Consider the following 19,194-nt stretch of genomic DNA (forward strand, 5'->3'; position numbering starts at 1 on the left):
GCGCCGCCGCGCTTCCCAAGCGGCGCACTATAGCAGTGCGCCACCGGGCCGGCCCTACTTTCGGTTTTTCTAAATTATTTTATAGCTTATGTGAACAGTTAAAACTAACAATTTTTAGTAAAATGTTCTTATTAGTAGTGTTTATGCTTAATAAATATGCAGCTAGAATTAATCGTGGAACTGTAGTTAGAAACTACATTTGTGGTTATCTTTTCAGAAATAAGTCTTGATGGCTTTGCTGCTAGGTTATGTTTATACCTAGGGTGATTTTAAATATATAATTAGAGCAGATAGTTTGGATTGTTTCTTACCATGTAAATTCACCTAAAAACTCATCTGAAACACTTTGTATTGAGAGAGTTGATACTACACAAACAGGAATTCTTTTAAACAGGCTCTGATTTATTATGTATTTGAGAAAGTCCATTGTCTCATTTCACTTACTTGAAAGCTAATAAAGCTGTCTCCTTTTTGTATATAAGGGTGTTTGTAAGACTGTGTATAAGTTTAATTATTTTAAGTGATTGTTAAATTGAGTTATGTTAATAATGTACATTGGGTTCAGTTCAGTAGACATTTAAACATAACTTGTTTTACAGATGCGAAAATAGAGGTTCAGGTGATTTTGCCACAGCTACATCAAATAAAAGCTTGGACTTTGAAGCCCAGCATAATGGTGTATCCGTTTTGGATAGGAGGGCTTCATTAAGCCTCTGGAAACCAGAATAAATCATTAGACTCATTCCCGAGACTTCTGAATTGGCCAGTCCAAGTTATGCATTGGTTATCCAGAACTCAGATTTCTAGCCCTATAAATGGAAGTGGACCCATTAGGAGAGAGGCCTCCTCCAATATCCCCTCAAATAATAGTATCTGTTATTTCCCCTGGCAAGGTGAGCTGGGGAAAAGAGATTACACTTACTAAACAAACACCCAACATGGCTGGGCATACTGAACTGTACCACAATCTCCGTCATAACTAGTATCCGAATTTTATGGGTTAGAAGACTGAGATTCATGTTAAGTCATTTGCCCAAAGTCACACATATAACAAAGGGCAAAGCCAGGTTTTGAAACTTGATATATCAGGCTGCAAAGCCCATGATCTTTTCATTACACTGTGGTTTTCCAGACTTGTCTAATCACAGGAGTCATCTAAGGTACCTGTTTAAAAAATAAAATACTGAGCCATGGGACTTCTGGAAATTCTGATTCAGTTTTGGTCTGGGGTAGGGCCAGGTAATGTATCTTTAACAGGAATCTTAGGTAATTCTGATCATCAGGCAGGTTTGGGAAATATGACCAACTCCATCTTGTACTAAGAGGTAGGGTTTGAAGGTATTGCAGAGGCAGGAATAGAATTAGGAGGAGATACATGATTTTTTTAAAAATTGACTACTAATTTTCTCTACTAATAAAATAAGAATAGTAAGGTTAGATTGTGGAAATTATAAAATTGCTTTAAGTTCTTTAATCTACATAGAAAAACAATATTTTATTGTTATTTTTATTTCAGTTGATAATGTTTGTACAGTCTTTGGCATTATCTTTGTTTACAATGGAGAACAAATACACCATTGATGGGTATAGATAAAACTTTTAAATGCAGAAGAGAGAAGGAATTAGACAATTAAAATAACATAAAAACAGCTTTACGTATAGTACCAATTCGTTCGTGTAAAAAATGCATCTTAATCTAAAACTTTAATCCTTAAAATCATTAGATTATAAAATTTTCAATTAGATTATAAAATTTTCAAGCTGAGAGAGCTCTTAGATAGCCACATTTTATGGATGAAGAAACCACAACTCAGTGAGGCTTAGGGTAATGGCACACTTTCAAATCCATGCTGGCCAAGGTTTCATAGAACTCTTATGTATTGTAGATAACTACTAGAGAGAAGTGACTTTTCCAAGGTCACACTGGTTTTTAGAAATAAATTTAGAGGAAAATCACGTTCACCTTATATTCCCTACTTTGTTTATCTGATTTTATGTTTTCTTCCTGTTTTCTTTGCTCTGTTGAGAATGAGCATATTTAAAGGAATCCCTTTTAGGAGATTATATAATTTGAAATATTATATCTGATCAATATGTTAGAAACACGAACCATAACCTTCTTAGAAGAGTGTACTTAACAAATAATTTCAGAACATGTTATGTTAAGAATCCTAGTTTTCTCCACTTTTTTAATGAAATTTTATTTTATTTTATTTTATTTATTTTTTTTTTTTTTATTTTTTTTTAAAGATGACCGGTAAGGGGATCTTAACCCTTGACTTGGTGCTGTCAGCACCACGCTCAGCCAGCGAGCGAACCGGCCATCCCTATATGGGATCCGAACCCGGGGCCTTGGTGTTATCAACACCACACTCTCCCGAGTGAGCCACGGGCCAGCCTTGAAATTTTATTTTATGAAGAGAAAAATGAACATAGCCGTATGCCCGTACATCAGTTTTAACAGTAATAGCATTTCTGTGTAAGTAGTAGGAGCTTTGGATTTGGACTTGGGTTTGTTTATCATATCTGCAAACTTAATACTCTGATCTTGGACAAGGTATTAACTCTCAACCTAATTTTTTTTCTTTACTATAGTAAAATACCTCATGGTTTATTAATTATTAAATGGTATTAAATGAGAGAATATGTGTAAAATGGCTAGCACTAGTTTGAACAAAATGAGCAGTGAATAAATGATAGCTGGTACTATTATTTATTTTCTTGACCCAGTAGTTATTTAGAAGAATATTAATTTCTGAGTGAATGCTTTAGTTTGTTTTTTTATTCAATTTTTTATCATAATCAGAAAATATAACCTGTATGATTCCTGCTTTTAAGAATTTTAGATTTATTTTATGGCCTAGAACATGGTCAGGTTTTTTAGCTTTTCATAGATACTTGAAAAGAACCCATATTCTTTTTGCATTATAAAATTCAGTATCTGCCTGTTCTAATATAAAGTATTTCAAATGCTTTGTCCTTATTTTGTTCATTATGCTAGTGATATTAGTGTGCTAAAATTTCCCCATCCATTTTGTTTCCATTTATTTCGTGTTATAGTCCCCAAAACATCTGCTTTTGTGGTTTGTGGTTAGTTTAGTCTGTGGTTAAATGCTCAAATACAATTATGCATTTACTATTTTTAATGACTTTTTTTGTTTTCAAAAATACACATGCTAAGTGTAGAAAATCTGAAAAATAGAGAAACATACACAGAAGTAAATAAACATCTGCACTCTTACTATGAATTATTATTAAAAGATTTTTGTGTGTCCTGTATAGGCCAGCCGCCAAAAAAAAAAAAAAATTATGTGATTAAGAGTAGGGGTTTTACAATTAAATTTGGATTTGAATTTGGGCTCTGCTTATTAGCCTTAGGCAGGATATTAGACTTTTTGTGGTATTCAGCAAATATTTACTGAGCATCTACTGCATGCCAGGCATTTTGCTAGGGGCTGGAGATACAGTGCTTAAAAAGATTAACATGCCCTTCTTGGCTTAATTTCCTCATTTGTAAATTGGTGGTAATGCCTCACAAAGTTGTTAGATGCATCAAAGATGATTAGTAGTGCTTAGCATTTGCTTGGTGCTCTGTAAGAGCTCAGTAAATGATAGCAATTATTATTACTATGTGTATTCAGTACTAATTATATCTTTAGTCCAAGTAAAATGACCTTTTTAATCAGCTTAAGGTTTTTGCCTTACATTTTATTTTTGGCATTAATGTTACAAACACTTGCTTTCTTTTTCTTTATACTTTTCTATACTTATCTGTTTTGTTTAGATTTCTCTTTAAAGAAGTAAATAATTGTTTGTTTACTTTTTTAAAAATATAACCCAACTCTTAAAGGTTTTATTATCAAACATTTCAAACACATGCCAGAGTAGGAAGAGTAGTGTAATGAATGACCATAATGCCATAATCCAGTCTCAAGGGTTACCAACTCATGGCCAATCTTGTTTCATTTCTACTTCTCCCCATCCCATCTCCTACCCTCCCCGCCACATGCACACACTCTTTCCCTCCCTAGCTCCAGTGGATTATTTTGAAAATAATTCTAGATAGGTCAATTCAGATATAAATATTTGCATTTTTATTTCTTAAAAGATAAAGACTTTTTAAAACACATAACCATTATACCATCGTCAGTCATAAAAAGATTGATAATTCTGTAATAGCATCTAATATCCAGTAAGTCACTTTCTTTTAATAAGACACTGTGAGCTTTATATTTTTTACATTATTACTTTTGGAGTGATTTCTGTCATCTTAGTTTACGTTTTTATTCTTTCCTTGTGGGTTTTTTTTTTTTTTTTTTTTTTTTCTCTTCATATGGATTTTATTTGAGGAGTTTGTGAAATATAGAAGAAAGAATTATGAGCTAGAAAGACCTGGGTTTGAATCCTGCTTCTGCCATTCACTAATTAACTTTGCTGAGCTTTGGTTTCCTCACCTGTAAAATAGGGGTAATTATACCTACCTCATGGTTTTAGGGTTGAATGTGATATCTGCATAAAGTACTGTTAGTAGTCTCTATCAGTTATCTTCTTTAGTGATTTGGACTGTAATAAACATCTATTCTTGGTTATTATGTAGTTTTTTAAAACTTTCCAAAATTTATATTTATTAGATAATTGCTAAAAATAGTGGTTTTTAAATATCCTTTTAGGAGAGACAGAGAATCCACATTAATTTAACCTGAGGTTACTAATCTTACCTTTGACTTTCTGAAGTGTTTTTTCTTTTATATTGTTTAGTACTTATGTCAGTTATTTATTCTTCATTATTGACCCTTTTTCCTTTTGTGGGTTTAAGATTTTATCCAATTATTTCTAGATGTTGGTGTCAGTATACTTCACCAGTACTTTGCTACCTCAGTATTCTTGAGCTCTTTTTTTGATTCTCTTTTGATGGCCTAGGACGTACCCTTGAACAATTTACTGAAAAATGATACTACTAGGATGGTGACATTTTATAAGATTTTGCAGATCTGAGAATAATTACCTGTGACCTTTGTACGTGAAATACTAGGGTGAGATATAAAGTTCTTTGATCATAATTTTTCCCTTTCAACTCTCTGTAACTCATTACTTCATTGTCTTCTGGCATTTTATTGTTGCGGAGGAGAAATCTGAGGTCAATCTGATTTTAGTTCCTTTGAAATAACCTATTTTTTTCTGCTTGTATGCTTGTAGGATTATATCTTTATCCTTGAAATTTAAAAACATTTGCCAGGACATGTTTTGGTGTTGATGATCTCTGTTGAACCTTCTCAGTCTCCAGTCTCAGGTATTTTTTTTTCAGAACTGGATAGTTTTCTTATACTTTTGATTGATTAAACTGCTGTTTTTTTGTTGTTGTTTTGTTTTTCTTTAGGAACATCAGTTATTCATAGATTATTTCTTCGTCTGTCCTCCATAGTTTCATAGTTTTTAATCTTTTCTTTCTTTTCTTTTTTCATTGACTCAAGTTTGTCCTCTGTGGCATGGATTCTGTTTTCTACAGTGTCAATTCTAAACTTGCTATTCATGATGCAGATTTAATTTTGGCTACTGTGTTTTCATTTCTGTATTCTTATCTCAACATACTCTTGTTTCATAAGCAGAATTCCCTTTAGGGGTACACTTTCAAGAACATGGGGTGGATTCAGGCCTGAAACTTCTTTATTTTCTGAGGCCACATCCACAGGACCAGGAAAATTTTTTTAAAAGCTTCTGAAAGGGTCCTCTTAAACTTTAAAATGTAGATATAACCAGAGATCATTCCTATCCTAGTCTAGAAACCAGAACAGTCTTGGGTACTAACAGGACTTTAGTAGCTAGAGGAATAGCAAAGCGGGCATACGGGCACCTTAACTAGAAATAATCTGATTTTTCTAATTACATTTACTGTTTTTTTCTTTATAAAAATAATACAAAATAAATGCATATAATTTTGAAAGTATAACACAAAGAAGAAAATCCTATGACCCAGGTAACTACTGATAAGATTTTATATATGTTTTGCTACACACATGCACACATGTTGGGGGGGAGGGTTGCAAAGTTGGGGTCATACTATATAGTTTTGTATCTTTTTAATTTAATATACTACAAGAATATTTTTTGCATCATTAATTTTTCTTTGAGGCCCTGATTTTAACCATTGCATAGTGTTCCTACATATGAATAGATGTATTATGATTTATTTAACCAGTCCCCTGTTGATCATTTAGATTGTTTTCTATTTTTCAGTATAATGAGTATGATGAATATCACTGTACATAAGTCTTTATGCACATCTCTGATATTTCCTTAGGATAAATGAGGAGCTGATTCTTAATCCTGTCACATTGGTAAGGATTATATACATTCCTTATTAAGAATATAAAATGCTTGTTTCTTATTGTTTCAATGTGATTTGCATAGAAGATTCTTTAGATTCTGAACAATTTGATGGTATCTTAACTAAAGTTTGAGAGAGGTTTCTAATGCCTCATGCTCAGCACCTTCATGATGGAACTCCTATTGCATAAGCTTTGGGCAGGAAAACCACTGCTGACATCAGGGAGTTGGAAGGCAGATATACTTGTGGCAACTTGAGAGTGGTTAAAATAAAAATAAGGTGTGGTCCTTGCTCATTCCTATGATCTGGTACACCCTATTAATACGTTAGGGCTCTGGACCCTTTCTTTTTCTCCTCCTTTCTGTTATTTCAGATTGTTATTCTCTATGAGGAACCCTTTTCATTTCTAGGTAGGAGAATGTCAGTATTACACTTAATATCTTACTAAGATCAAGGTAGCAATTTATCAATCACAGATCATTTTTTAGTCCTAGTATATGTGAATTGATGATCTCTTGCTGGACTCAAAAGTATTTTTTTTTTAACTATTTTATATTTTCTTCAGAGGTATCAAACAGCAGCCTGGAAATGTGCATTGTTATACCATTACAACAAAATGATCTATTTAATAGGGTTGCTTAAAATGAAAATTTTTTAAATAATAAAATATGAATATTTTATTATTGCCAGAATTTCCCTTAAAATGCTTGGGAATACTCTAGAAGTCCTGAAACCTTGGTTCAGAATTGCTGATTTGAATTGTTCTTCACCTGAAAGATGATTTTAAGTGACAATTTTATGCAACATTGAAAGTTTTGAAAACAATTCCTGCTAAAACTCAAGAGAACAGTCTGTCTGATTTGTTCTGAAGAGACCCATATTGTAGGTTATTCTAATTTGTGGCTTTGTGCACATGTCAGACTAACAAAGTAAAGCACGATTAGCATTTTCTGATCTTTTCCAGTATTTCACATCATATTTGCATATATACAATCTGCCAAGCTCCACAATTTTTTTGGTTGGGAGGCATTATAGTGGGATAAGAGAGGATAAATACATTTGCCTCACTTTTAAACTATTTTTTTGACCATATTCATTCTTTAGCCACATTGTATTAAAATATAGCACACACACGAATGATCTCTTTCACTCTGCTTGGCAGGAAATTGGTTATAATAATGGTTAAACAGGTATCTCAACACTCTCCTATGCTTCTTCATTGCATTACATCTTTAAAAGTTATCTGTAGACATGTAAATATTACACAGTCAATTGAGGCAAAAGGAGGGAAAAGAGGTAGCATTTACTGAGCATCTACTGTCCCTTGGTGAATCCTTTTAATTATAGCATCCCTCTGAGGTAGATATTTATGTGCATATTACCAGTGAAGAAACTGAGGTTCAAAATGTTAAGTAACTTACCTGAGTTTAGGTAACTACACCAGTAAGTGACAGAGCTGGTGTTTAAACCTGGTACTAGTCAGCTTCAGAACACGTGTTTTTTTTTCATTTGTCTCTGAAAATTACAGAAATATATTTTCTTGTTTAATAGATACTATACCTTGAACTTTGGGAACTATAGAAAGTACAATATCAAGTCAGACTGATCCATGTAACCTAATCTCTAATGAAACCAAAGGTTATTTTTCAAAAGGGAAACTTCTTAACTGCAGAAGTAACTTTATATGCATTTCTAATAGATAACATTCGAATCCTTATTTTGATGAAATGATACAAAAGATTCCTTGAAACAAAGGTGCTTTTTTTGGTAGAAAAAGCTTTGTAAATATTCACTGGTATGTAGGATAACATTGACTTCATATTTTCCTGCTCTAAAATTGAGTTGTTCAAAATTTTAAATCTTTGCTAAACTCCAAAAGAACGTAGATATTTTTGCAAAAAAGTAGAGCATAAAATACCTTTTGGATCATGTTTCACTTAATTTTTTTCCTAGATTGCTTTGTTAGTATGTACTAACTGTTAATTAGCTAGGTGAATAGTTCAGAAAAGAAGGCATATTGTAAAATTCATAGATGACATAAAGCTGAAAATAGTGAAGAGGCTGATTGAGATTTGGAAGCCAGTATATAGAGACTGTAGCACTGGGTCATAGCTGGAAAAAAGGTGAATTAAAAATTTAAACGAGGCTTTATTCATGGGACTAAGAGTAACAACAGGTACAGGATAGAGGATGTAAGCCTTAGTTGCAGTGTAAGTAAAGAAGACAAGGATTAAATCAACAGAAAACTTAGTCTGAGTCAGCAGTGTGTTGTGGGCATTCCACAAATAATGCATTAATAACGTGAACTGCATTAATATAAACTTATTATCTAGAACAAGGGAGGTGATATGCCCTTTACTTTGCATTGGTTATATCAGGGTTGGAATGGTGATTACATGCAATTCCATATATCACCCTTTAAGATGAATTGGAGCATGCTCAGAAAAGAAGATGGTAATAGAAAGGAATGTTTGAAGGAACTTAGTTATTTAGAAAAGACAAGATTCAGGGTGGTTTATAGTCATAGATGTGGATTTCCTTCTTGTGACTTTGTAGATAGCATACAGGCAAGTTAATCATCACTTATTAGTAATCCTCTTTAAGGGAATTTGTGGCTGAGGAAAGTTACTATTTAATGAAGAATTTTATCTAGCAGGCAGTGCTTTTTCTGAGATAGTGTAAATAGACTACCTGGTGAGTAGTATGTTCTTGTCCTGATAGTGTTCAAGTATAGGTGAGAACAGGGTAGAAAGAGTTAAAATATGATGTGTAATTAGAACAGAAGACTTTTGAGATCCCTTACCAATCTTAATTTTTTTTTTTTTTAATCCAAGATCCAAAGGCCTTTATGGAGTATTACTTTATTATAGTGAAGCTACCACACCTTAATAATAGTAATTTGCATTGGTATAGCTCTTAGTTTATAAAATGCTCTCTTAGGCTCATAACTCAGATAACTCATAATAATAACCCTTTGGGTACACAGGGTAAGTAACCCCATTTTGAACAGATAAAGTAATAGGCTAAGAGAAACTCTGAATTGCCCCAAATCATAAAGCTTCTAAGTGGCAGGCCTAGGGCTCTACCTCTGGTCTATCATTTCCAACTTCAGTGCTTTTTCTACTGTCTCAGTTTGTTTTAAAAATAATTTATAAGTTGTGATACTTGCTTTGCATACATTGAAAATTGCAAGGAGCAGACAGTACTCAAAAATTTTATCCCACAGAAAATGTAAGTGTAGCTCAAGTTAGACCAAAGGTTCTAAAAGCCAAATAATGGGGAGTCATTGAGAAGATCTGTGTTATAGAAAGATAACTGTTTACAATTAATGAGAAAAACTAGTTTGGGCTACTAGATGAATGATGGTTCACTAAAATAGCAAATATAGGAGAGGTGGCAGGTTGGTGAGCCATAGATGAATTTGGACATAATAAAAATAGCTAACATTGATTGTTTACTAAGTGCCAAGTACTGTGCTTGGGGTTTTCTGTCATTTATCTCATTTAGTCTTCATAACAACCACCTGAAGATAAGACTTTTTAGTTCTCATTTTCCATATGAAGAAACTAAATCTTAGTTTAAATGAACTGTCCAAGTCTTCATTATTAGTAGTGTAAGAGCAGAAATTTGAATCTGTGTGTCTGACTCCAAAACCAGTGTTCTTAAGAGCTAGTTTAAGGTTTCTTTGGGATGTTTGGATAAAAACGATCAGTAGTTGAGTGAATGGTTGTAGTTTTTAGGAGAAAGAAGTATCCTGGAGATATTTGGGTGTCCTCACCATAGAAGTGGGCAATATTGTAGCCTCTAAAAGTGGTTTAGGAAAATACAAATTTTATACCTGCCTCCCCCTTTTTTCTGCATTTTGGTACCATTTCTGTGCTTTGTAGTATTGTATAGGCATTCCTTAACCTAAGAGCATCCTCTATGAGTGGTGAAAATGAAAGGTGCCCTTTGTGTAGGTCAGTAGACCTTCTAGGATGGGGGCCATGTTTTATTTACCTTTTATCTCCAGGTCAATGCCTAGAACAGAGCATGAATGGAATGAAGTGAATGAATGGCTGGATGGATGGATGGTAAATAGGGATGTGAAGAGTAGAGAGAGGAGTTCAAATTCAGAGCAGCTGCCTCATGTGGGGTATGGAGGGATGGGTGGGCTGCCTTTTTTTAATCCCAATTGATAATGCACCAAAGACAATTAGCTTAGATCCTTGTACACTTGTTGAGTTAACAAGGAGTCAGGAACTACTTTGTTTCCATTGAGGAAATGAGAAAAGACACTATGTGTTCCTGACTTCTGTTTTTTTTTTTTTTTTAAATTACACAAATAATATATATTCATTGTAGACATTGTAGGCACATCAGAAAATTTAAATAAGCAAAAATAAGCAAAGTTTAAATTGTCTAAAATTCTGCCACCCAGAGATAGCCACTGTTAACATTTTGGTGTATATCCTTCCAAAGTTTTCCCATACAAATATATACATTGAAACATGTATATATTTATTTAAAATGGGGTCATTACAATCCATATTGTTTTGTAAACTGCTTTTTCACTTATTACATGTGGCTGTCTTTCCATGTCAATAAATTTACATCTTTATCATCTTTTTTAATGACTGCATAGTATTCCATTATATGATGTACCATAAAATATTTAACTAGTTCTTTTAAAATTTAGGTTTCCGATTTTGAGTTCTTTTTGGAAAAAAAAGTTATGGTGAGCATTCTTGTACATCTTTGTACACTTGTCCATTTTTTTTTAAAAAAGAAGTAGAATTAATGGGACATCTCAGTTTTGTGTGGTGTGTTTTATGGTTTTTTTTAAAATACAGACTCAGATGGCCTTCCTGAAAGGTTGTGCTAATTTACACTTTCTTCAGCGATATATCCAGAATGCTCTTTTCCCATATTCACGTTAGCACTGGGTGTTTTTTACTTTGTTTTGTTTTGTTTGTAAATCATTACCAATTTGAAAGGCAAAAGGTATCTTTGGGTTAAATGCATTTCTTTGATTAGTGCTGAGTCTGAACTCTTTTTTCCCTTATTGCTCATTTCTGTTGAGGTTCATCGTTTTTTCTTACAGGTTTGTAAAACAAAGCTCTTTTATGTATTGAGGATACCAACCCTTTGTCATATGTTGCTTTCTTTTTTTTTGTAATCAGTTTGTCTTTTATCTTTTTTGTGTCTGGCAGAAGTTTTAAACTTTTATAGATTCAAATGTCTTTTTCTTTATGATTTCTACCCTTCTTATCCTATGAGTATTATTTACCCATATTCTAATACTTGTATAGTTTTATTTTTTGACACTTAAATGTTTATTCCATCTGGAACTTATTTTGATATAGAGATCTAACTTAATTTTCTCTGAAATAATTAATCAGTTTCCCTGATTAATTATCAATGGAGTTGGAATTTAGGATGTGTTTTACCATACAAAGTTTTGTAAGTTATGTTTGGTGAAGCTTTAATAAGACCATCTGTAATGCATTTAACTATTAAACTCAAGGGCTTACCTGGAAAGGTAATCATCATTTATTATATTATTTCCAAGGAAAAATGTTTTTATACTTTTAAATAATTAACTTACAGATTAACTTTTCAAGCACAACCTGTTGCAAATTGCAACTACATATTTATATTGTGTTTCTATTTCATTAGAACCCTTTATGGGTGAAAATATTCCTCAATGATTTTTTTTTTTTTTTTTTTTTTTTTTCTGCATTCATTTAACTTTAAACTGATGAGAAATCTGTTTTTGTGACTTTCTACTTGCTGTGCTTTTCACAGAATGGACAGCAAATTATGGATGAACCTATGGGAGAGGAGGAGATTAATCCACAAACTGTAAGTAAAATATCGTGTCACAAGGAGTATAGATAAATCAGATACCATAAAATTATTCTCATTTTTAAACTGAGCGAAGTAGTCATTTTACAGTATTAGAAATTTGTTGATGCTTTCACATTAATTTTACCAAGATATATTCTTGAATATACCAGTGACCTTTCTAAAAACTGTTTGATAAGACTGATTTTAAGAGAATGACAAAACAAATTCTTCTGTTGTTGAAAGTTTTTCATTAGTGCCTTAAAGCTTATTCTTTTTTAAAAATCAAACTGACCATAAATGTATTAAAGCCAAAAATATAAAGGTCATACTTTACGGAAATTTTTAACGTAAAAAGTGGACATTCACCATTTCCTTATCCGTTTTTTTGTTCACTCCTGAATCCCCAGCACCTAGACCAATGCCTGGTGCATAACAGACACTCATTAAATATTGCATAAATGAATTAGTAAATTGTTCCTCCCCCCACAGAATAATCATTGTCAACAGCTCAGTTATATAGTATTCTTGTTTTTCTATGTATATGACAATTATTATGTTTACAAAATACATATATTCTGTAACTTGGTCTTTTCACTTAACATGTCTTGAACATATTTTTCTGATAATACATATAGGTCTACCTCTCTTTTTAAAATGGTTACACAGTATTCTGTTTTATGCACATCTTATATTTAATGTAATTTTCCCTTATTTATTTTTGTGAACTTGTGTTTCAGTAGGATATAAGTCTTAGAAAAGGATGTGCTGGAACAAATTGTATGAAATCTCAATAGACGTTACCAAATTGTCCTCCAAAAAGATTGTAAAAATTTCAGTGTACCTGTTTGGCCATTCTCTATTCAACACTGGATTTTATCAGAAAATAATTTTCATTTGGGGCCGGCCCGGTGGCGCACTGCTACAGTGCGCCGCTTGGGAGCATGGCGGTGCTCCCGCCGAGGGTTCGGATCCCACATACAGACCGGCCGCTCACTGGCTGAGCAAGGTGCGGGTGCGACGCTGAGGGTTGCGATCCCGTTGCCGGTCCCGGTCCCATACGGGCGTGACACTGAGGGTTGCGATCCCGTTGCCGGTCCCGGTCCCATACGGGCGTGACACTGAGGGTTGCGATCTGCTGCCGGTCACGAAAAAAGACAAAAAGGGAAAAAAAAAAAGAAAGAAAATAATTTTCATTTGAGCCACTCGAAATAAGTAATACTTTCTCATTTTAATTTGCATCTCATTTGTTTATTAGTGAGGTTACGTATCCATACATTATTGGTCTTTATATTTTATGTTTTGCCCAATTTTCTTTTGGGTTAGTTGTCTCTTTATTGGTCTGTACAATCTCTGTACATATTCTGGATGTTAACTCTATGTCTATTCTGTATCTTGCAAATACTTTCTCCCTCTTTTTTTAAAACGTTGATTATTATCTTTCATTGTATACATACCGAAGTTTTCCAAATGCTTACAACTGGCTTCTGGGTTTCATGTTTTGGTTAGAAAATCCTTCCCTGTACCAAAGTTTATAAAAATATCCTGTTATATTTTCATCTACTTTTATGGTTTGTTTGTTTGTTTTTTATTTAGATCTGTGATCCACTTAGAATTTTAGTACCAGGTATGAGGTAGAAATCTAACTCTTTCCAAATAACCTATTGTCTTAATCCCTATTTATTGAATAAGTAAAATCCATTCTTTCCCTACTCATTTGATCTATATACCTCTTTTATCATATATAAAATTGCCTTACACCCCTTATATCAGTTTCTTAGGGCTGCCATAACAAATTACCACAAACTGAGTGGCTTAAAACAACAGAAATTTATTCTCTCACAGCTTTGGAGGGTAGAAATCGAAATCAAAGTTTCAACAGGACCATGCTCTGAGGGATTTGAGGGAGGATTCTTTCTGCCTGTTCTGGCTTCTGGTGTTTGCCAGTAATCCTTGGCATTCCTTGGCTTGTAGACACATCATTCCAATCTCTACCTTGGTCATCACATGGTGTTCTCCCTGTGTCTCTGTGTCCAGATTTCCCTCTTCTCATAAGGATCAGTTATTGGATTAGGGCCCATCCTACTCCAGTATGACTTCATCTTAACTTAATTACATCTGCAAAGACTCTATTTTCAAATAAGGTCACATTCACAGGTACTGGGGATTAAAAATTGAACATATCTTTTGAAGAACACAGTTAAACCAACAACTCTCCTGAATGTTTTGACTTTACATACTTTTTCAGTTACTGTAGTTGTATTATGTTTTTATATGTGACAAGGCAAGCCCTCTCACCTTTTTACTTTCCAAAATTGTAGTCTTATACATTTAATCTTCCAGATGAACTTTATAATCAGTTTGTCAAGTACTCCTGAAAATTTTATTGGGATTTTTATTAGAATTGCATTAAATTTGCAGGTTAACATGAAAAAAATATGTCTTCACATTCAGAAACATTTATTTATTTCTATATTCTTTTATATCCTTTATGAAAAATTTATGGTTTCTTACATATAGTTTTTGTACATTTCTTATTAAGGTAATTCATGGGAATTTTATAGTTTTTATTATATTGTACCTGGGATTTTTGTTGTTGTTATTATGCCTTCCATCTGTTTATTGCTAGAAAAAAAAGTTTCTATGTACTTTTTATTGTCTTGGGAAAGTTTACTTTTCAGAAATCAAACAAATTGTCATGATAATTGTGTCACTTATGGAAGAGTGAGATCATTATACTCCTCTGATTAAGTCTCCTCAATAGTTTTGTGCTTCCTTTAAATAAAGTCCAAATTGCAACATGAGCTACCAGGCCCTGATAATAAGGTCTTTGTATACTTCTCGCCACACACCTCCACCCCCTACTGAAAGTCTGGTCACTCAAATGCATCAGCTTCCCTTTTACTTCTGGGCTTTCACAGGTGATGTTCCCTTCCAAGAATTATTTTCCTTTACCACCTCCTTCTGTTTAATTCCTGATCATCCTTCAGATCCAAGTTTAGATATCATTTCAATTGAGACATCTTTCCAACACAACTACCACTCCCAGTTCCACCTTAAGTTAAGCATTTTTCCTTTGTGCCGCCATTGCAGCCTATGAGTACTCTAAATGGCAGCACCACACAAGATTCCATTGCTTTTTTTTTAAATGTACAACCAATAGAAATTTACTGCTCACTGATTTGCAGGCTGGGAAGTCCAAGATCTAGGCACCGGTGAGGCCTATTCTCAGCTTCCAATATGGTGCCTTCTTTTTTTTTTTTTTTTTTTTTCCTGAAGTTAGAGAATCATTTATTGATTAGCAATGAGAACAAATTCAGAGGAAGCTTCTTTCAATGGTCTAATGACAGAGTTGTACCAGGCATAAGAAAAGATGTCTGTTGGGCCGGCCCGTGGCTCACTCAGGAGAGTGCGGTGCTGGTAACACCAAGGCCCCGGGTTCAGATCCCATATTGGGATGGCCAGTTCGCTCACTGGCTGAGCATGGTGCTGACAACACCAAGTCAAGGGTTAAGATCCCCTTACCGGTCATCTTTTAAAAAAAAAAAGAAAAGATGTCTGTTGATAAGGATTTTCAAAATAAAAATGGTAAATTGTGATTTATCTTTCCTGGAGGTATTTAAAATTGTTTATTTTTATCACTGAAAATGAGAATAAACATTATATACTCTTCTAGATTCCCTTCTAATTTGCCTGTTAATTTCATTATAATTCAAAATGCTTTGTGAAACTGGAAATACAAAGAAGGAAAAATTAAATCTAATTAACATTAAACATTTTTCTAAAGCACAATACAGTAGTTGAACAAAAATATAATTATGTTTTAAAATACATTTTAAAAACATTTTCATGTAGTCTTTATACACCAAATCGAAGTCAGTGCTTTAAAAAACTAGTTTATGCTCCTGACCATTATGTTTTGTTTTTTTAAAGAAAATGTAGTTTTATTAATATTATTTTTTGCATTCTAGGATGTTGTTGCAGAGTGGTTGGGCAGTTGGGAAGGAGAGAGGTGGGGAAAGGGGAAGGAAATATGATGGAAGAAGGAGGGGCGGGCTGACCATTATGTTTTCAGTTTTTCATGTTTTGTTTTTCTGTGATATATTTTTAGGTTTCAAGTGGAATTCTGTCACATAAAGACAAATAAAACAAGTGGAATAAAATGTTTATATATGTATAAACTATTTAGTGAACACAAAATTTACTTATATAAAAGCCATTTAGTGAATATTTATAATTTCTAGTGAATATTGCCCATAAGGTTTTCTGTAATGTTAAATTGTAAGAAAAATATTTTTTCTTATTGTATATTATTACTGTTTTTATTTATTTATTTTATTGGTTATGAATATTCATGGAGTACAAAGCAAATTGTCACCACTTGTGCCAATGTGTGATGTGATGTGATGGCCAAATCTATACTGGCAGCATGCCCATACTGGCAGCATGCCCATACTGGCAGCATGCCCATTATATGGTGCCTTCTTGCTGTGTCCTCACTTGGTAGAAGGGGATGGAAGGCTGAGGAACTCCATTGCCTATTTCCTTGTCCATATTCCCTACTAAATTATAAGCTGCATGAGGTAGCGACCAAGTCTGACTTATCCCTTGTTTTATCTCTGATGCCTAGTACCCAGTTGGTGTTCAGTTAAGTATTAGTTAATTTTTTAAATACATGGATTAAGTTTAAGGTAGCACAGGGATCCAAGCATGGAGCCTAGTGCCCGAGGCTACCTTCAGGTTTGGTCTCGATTCCTACCTCCTCCCAAGCCATTTGAGGCATTTTACTTCATTAATCCACAGTATATATATTTACATGTAAGCAAATGTAAAAACAATCAGTAAATGTTACCCACCAGCTACCTTTTTTTCTTTGTCTAACAATTCCTTTGGAAGGAAAACCTCCAGTTTTTCATTCCCTCTAGTCTAAAATTAAAGCATTTTCCGTCATGATGGTATATGGCTTATACTTTCTCTCATGGCATTAGTAGCATTTACACCAGGGAGAAAACTGCATTTTAGAAATAGGTTGGAAAGGTGCAAGACTGAGACATTACCAGCAATGTGGGTGAGGTTGTTGAGCAGATCTTCCAGATTATATGAACTAGGTTTAAGTATCAGGTAAAAGCCTAGTATTTAATATTTCTTTAGTGGTATTAAATCCAAAAGATTGTCAAAATATATATTAGCCTTATAATTTTAAATTGTATTTGCCTTTAACATACAATTAAAAGTTTTCCTTTTGTCAACTGCTACTAATCTACGTACTGGAAGTTCAGATGTTGTGTTAGTTATTTATTTGATGCATTACAAATTACTCCAAACTTAGTGGCTTAAAACCGCATACACTTATTATCTCACAGTTTTTGTGGGCCTGCAATCTGGGCAACACCTTAGCTGGATCCTTTGGTTCAGAGACTCTCCCAGACTGCATTCAAGGTGTTGACCAGGGATAGAGTCTCATCTGAAATTTGGGGAAAGATCTGCTTCCAAGGTCGTGGTTGTTGGCCCAGATTCCTGGCCCACAGAAACTATGAGATACTAAATGTGTGTATGGAGCTTGTCAACTGATAGGCTTTCATGCAGGTTGGTTGACTTCTCCATGGGCTAGAATACAGAAACCAGCTTTGACCAGGACAAGACAGAGAGAATGGAGAATAACAAGAGAAAGGAAACCTGGGTCCCTCAGTGACCTAATGGTCTAGCTATCCACCTTCACCATAACTACCCTTTTACCTATGGGCTGCTCTATGAGAAAAAAGTGGGCACTTACATTGTTTGAATCATTGCTTTGGGGGTCTTTTTCTTACAGCAGTTTAGTCTGTGTTCTAACTACATGTAGTGATTCATTAACCAAGTAGTTAATAAATGTTAGGTGCCCAGTACTTTGCTGTATTGTTAGAGACACAAAAGCATGTAAGGGAAACTTGCAATTTTCAAATGGCAAAATAAAGCTGTTTTGTCCTCTTCTCTTCTGGGAAATTATCACCCACAAAGAGAATAAGAAACAGAAATTTGGTCTTTGAAATTAGAAGTCTTCCGTAAGTTGAACCACAAGATATAACTGAGAAAAGCAGATGGAAGAGTGGTAACAAGAGAAAGTTATAGGCCCTAAGTGATTTTAGAGTAGTCCAATGGAGAACAAGCCTTATTCATGGCCCCTAGAGCCTCAGAAGAGCTCAAGAATGAGGCCACCAGGTACTGTGCGAAGTGGAGATATGGCATAGGGCTGAAAACAGAGATTGGCTGAATTTTGATATAAACAGCCTCTAGGTCCTCTCTCCTCTGGAGACAGAAGGTATTTCATAGAGAAAACCAGGAGGCTCTAGGCTTGGGGTATTAGGACCCAGTCATAGTAACCAAAACAGCATGGTACTGGCATAAAAACAGACAATCGGATCAATGGAACAGAATAGAAAATACTGGAATAAATCCACAGACTTACAGCCAACTGATCTTTGACAAAGGCAACAAGAACATAAATTGGGGAAAAGACTGCCTGTTCAATAAATGGTGCTGGGAAAATTGGACTTATGTATGTAAAAGAGTGAAACTGGACCTGCATCTCTCACCATATACCAAAATCAACTCAAAATGGGTTAAAGACTTAAACATAAGACCTGAAACAATAAAATTACCTAAGGAAAATATAGGGGAAACACCCCAAGAAGTGGGACTGAACAAAGACTTTATGAATAAGACCCCAAAAGCACAAGCAACAAAAGAAAAAAATTAACAAATGGGACTATTTCAAATTAAAAAGCTTCTGCACAGCAAAGGAAGCAATCAACAGAGCAGAAAGACAACCTACGGAATGGGAGAAAATATTTGCAAAGTATACATCTGACAAGGGATTAATATCCAGAATATATAAAGAACTCAAACAACTATACAGTAAAAACAGAAATAATCCAATTAAATGGGCAAAGGAGATGAATAGACACTTATTTTTTTTTTTTTTAATTTTTTTTCTTCCAAATTTTATTTTATTTTGTCAGTATACAATGTGGTTGATTATTGTGGCCAACAACTGAAACCTCCCT

General features: G+C 33.9%; 1 protein-coding gene across 1 annotated transcript in view; it reads left to right on the plus strand.

Moving 5' to 3' along the window:
- The first annotated feature begins 4,979 nt into the window (after positions 1-4,979).
- RPS6KA3 (ribosomal protein S6 kinase, 90kDa, polypeptide 3) overlaps positions 4,980-19,194 on the plus strand; it is a 91,777-nt gene continuing 77,562 nt past the window's right edge. Inside the window, exons 1-4 of the mRNA XM_008573133.1 lie at positions 4,980-5,033; positions 5,197-5,290; positions 6,299-6,335; positions 12,113-12,169. Coding sequence (XP_008571355.1) covers positions 12,128-12,169 — 42 coding nt within the window. The 5' untranslated portion in view covers positions 4,980-5,033; positions 5,197-5,290; positions 6,299-6,335; positions 12,113-12,127. The remainder of the gene's footprint in view (positions 5,034-5,196; positions 5,291-6,298; positions 6,336-12,112; positions 12,170-19,194) is intronic.

Source organism: Galeopterus variegatus, unplaced genomic scaffold, assembly GCF_000696425.1.
Source record: "Galeopterus variegatus unplaced genomic scaffold, G_variegatus-3.0.2 Scaffold881, whole genome shotgun sequence".
In the NCBI taxonomy this organism is placed as follows: domain Eukaryota; kingdom Metazoa; phylum Chordata; class Mammalia; order Dermoptera; family Cynocephalidae; genus Galeopterus; species Galeopterus variegatus.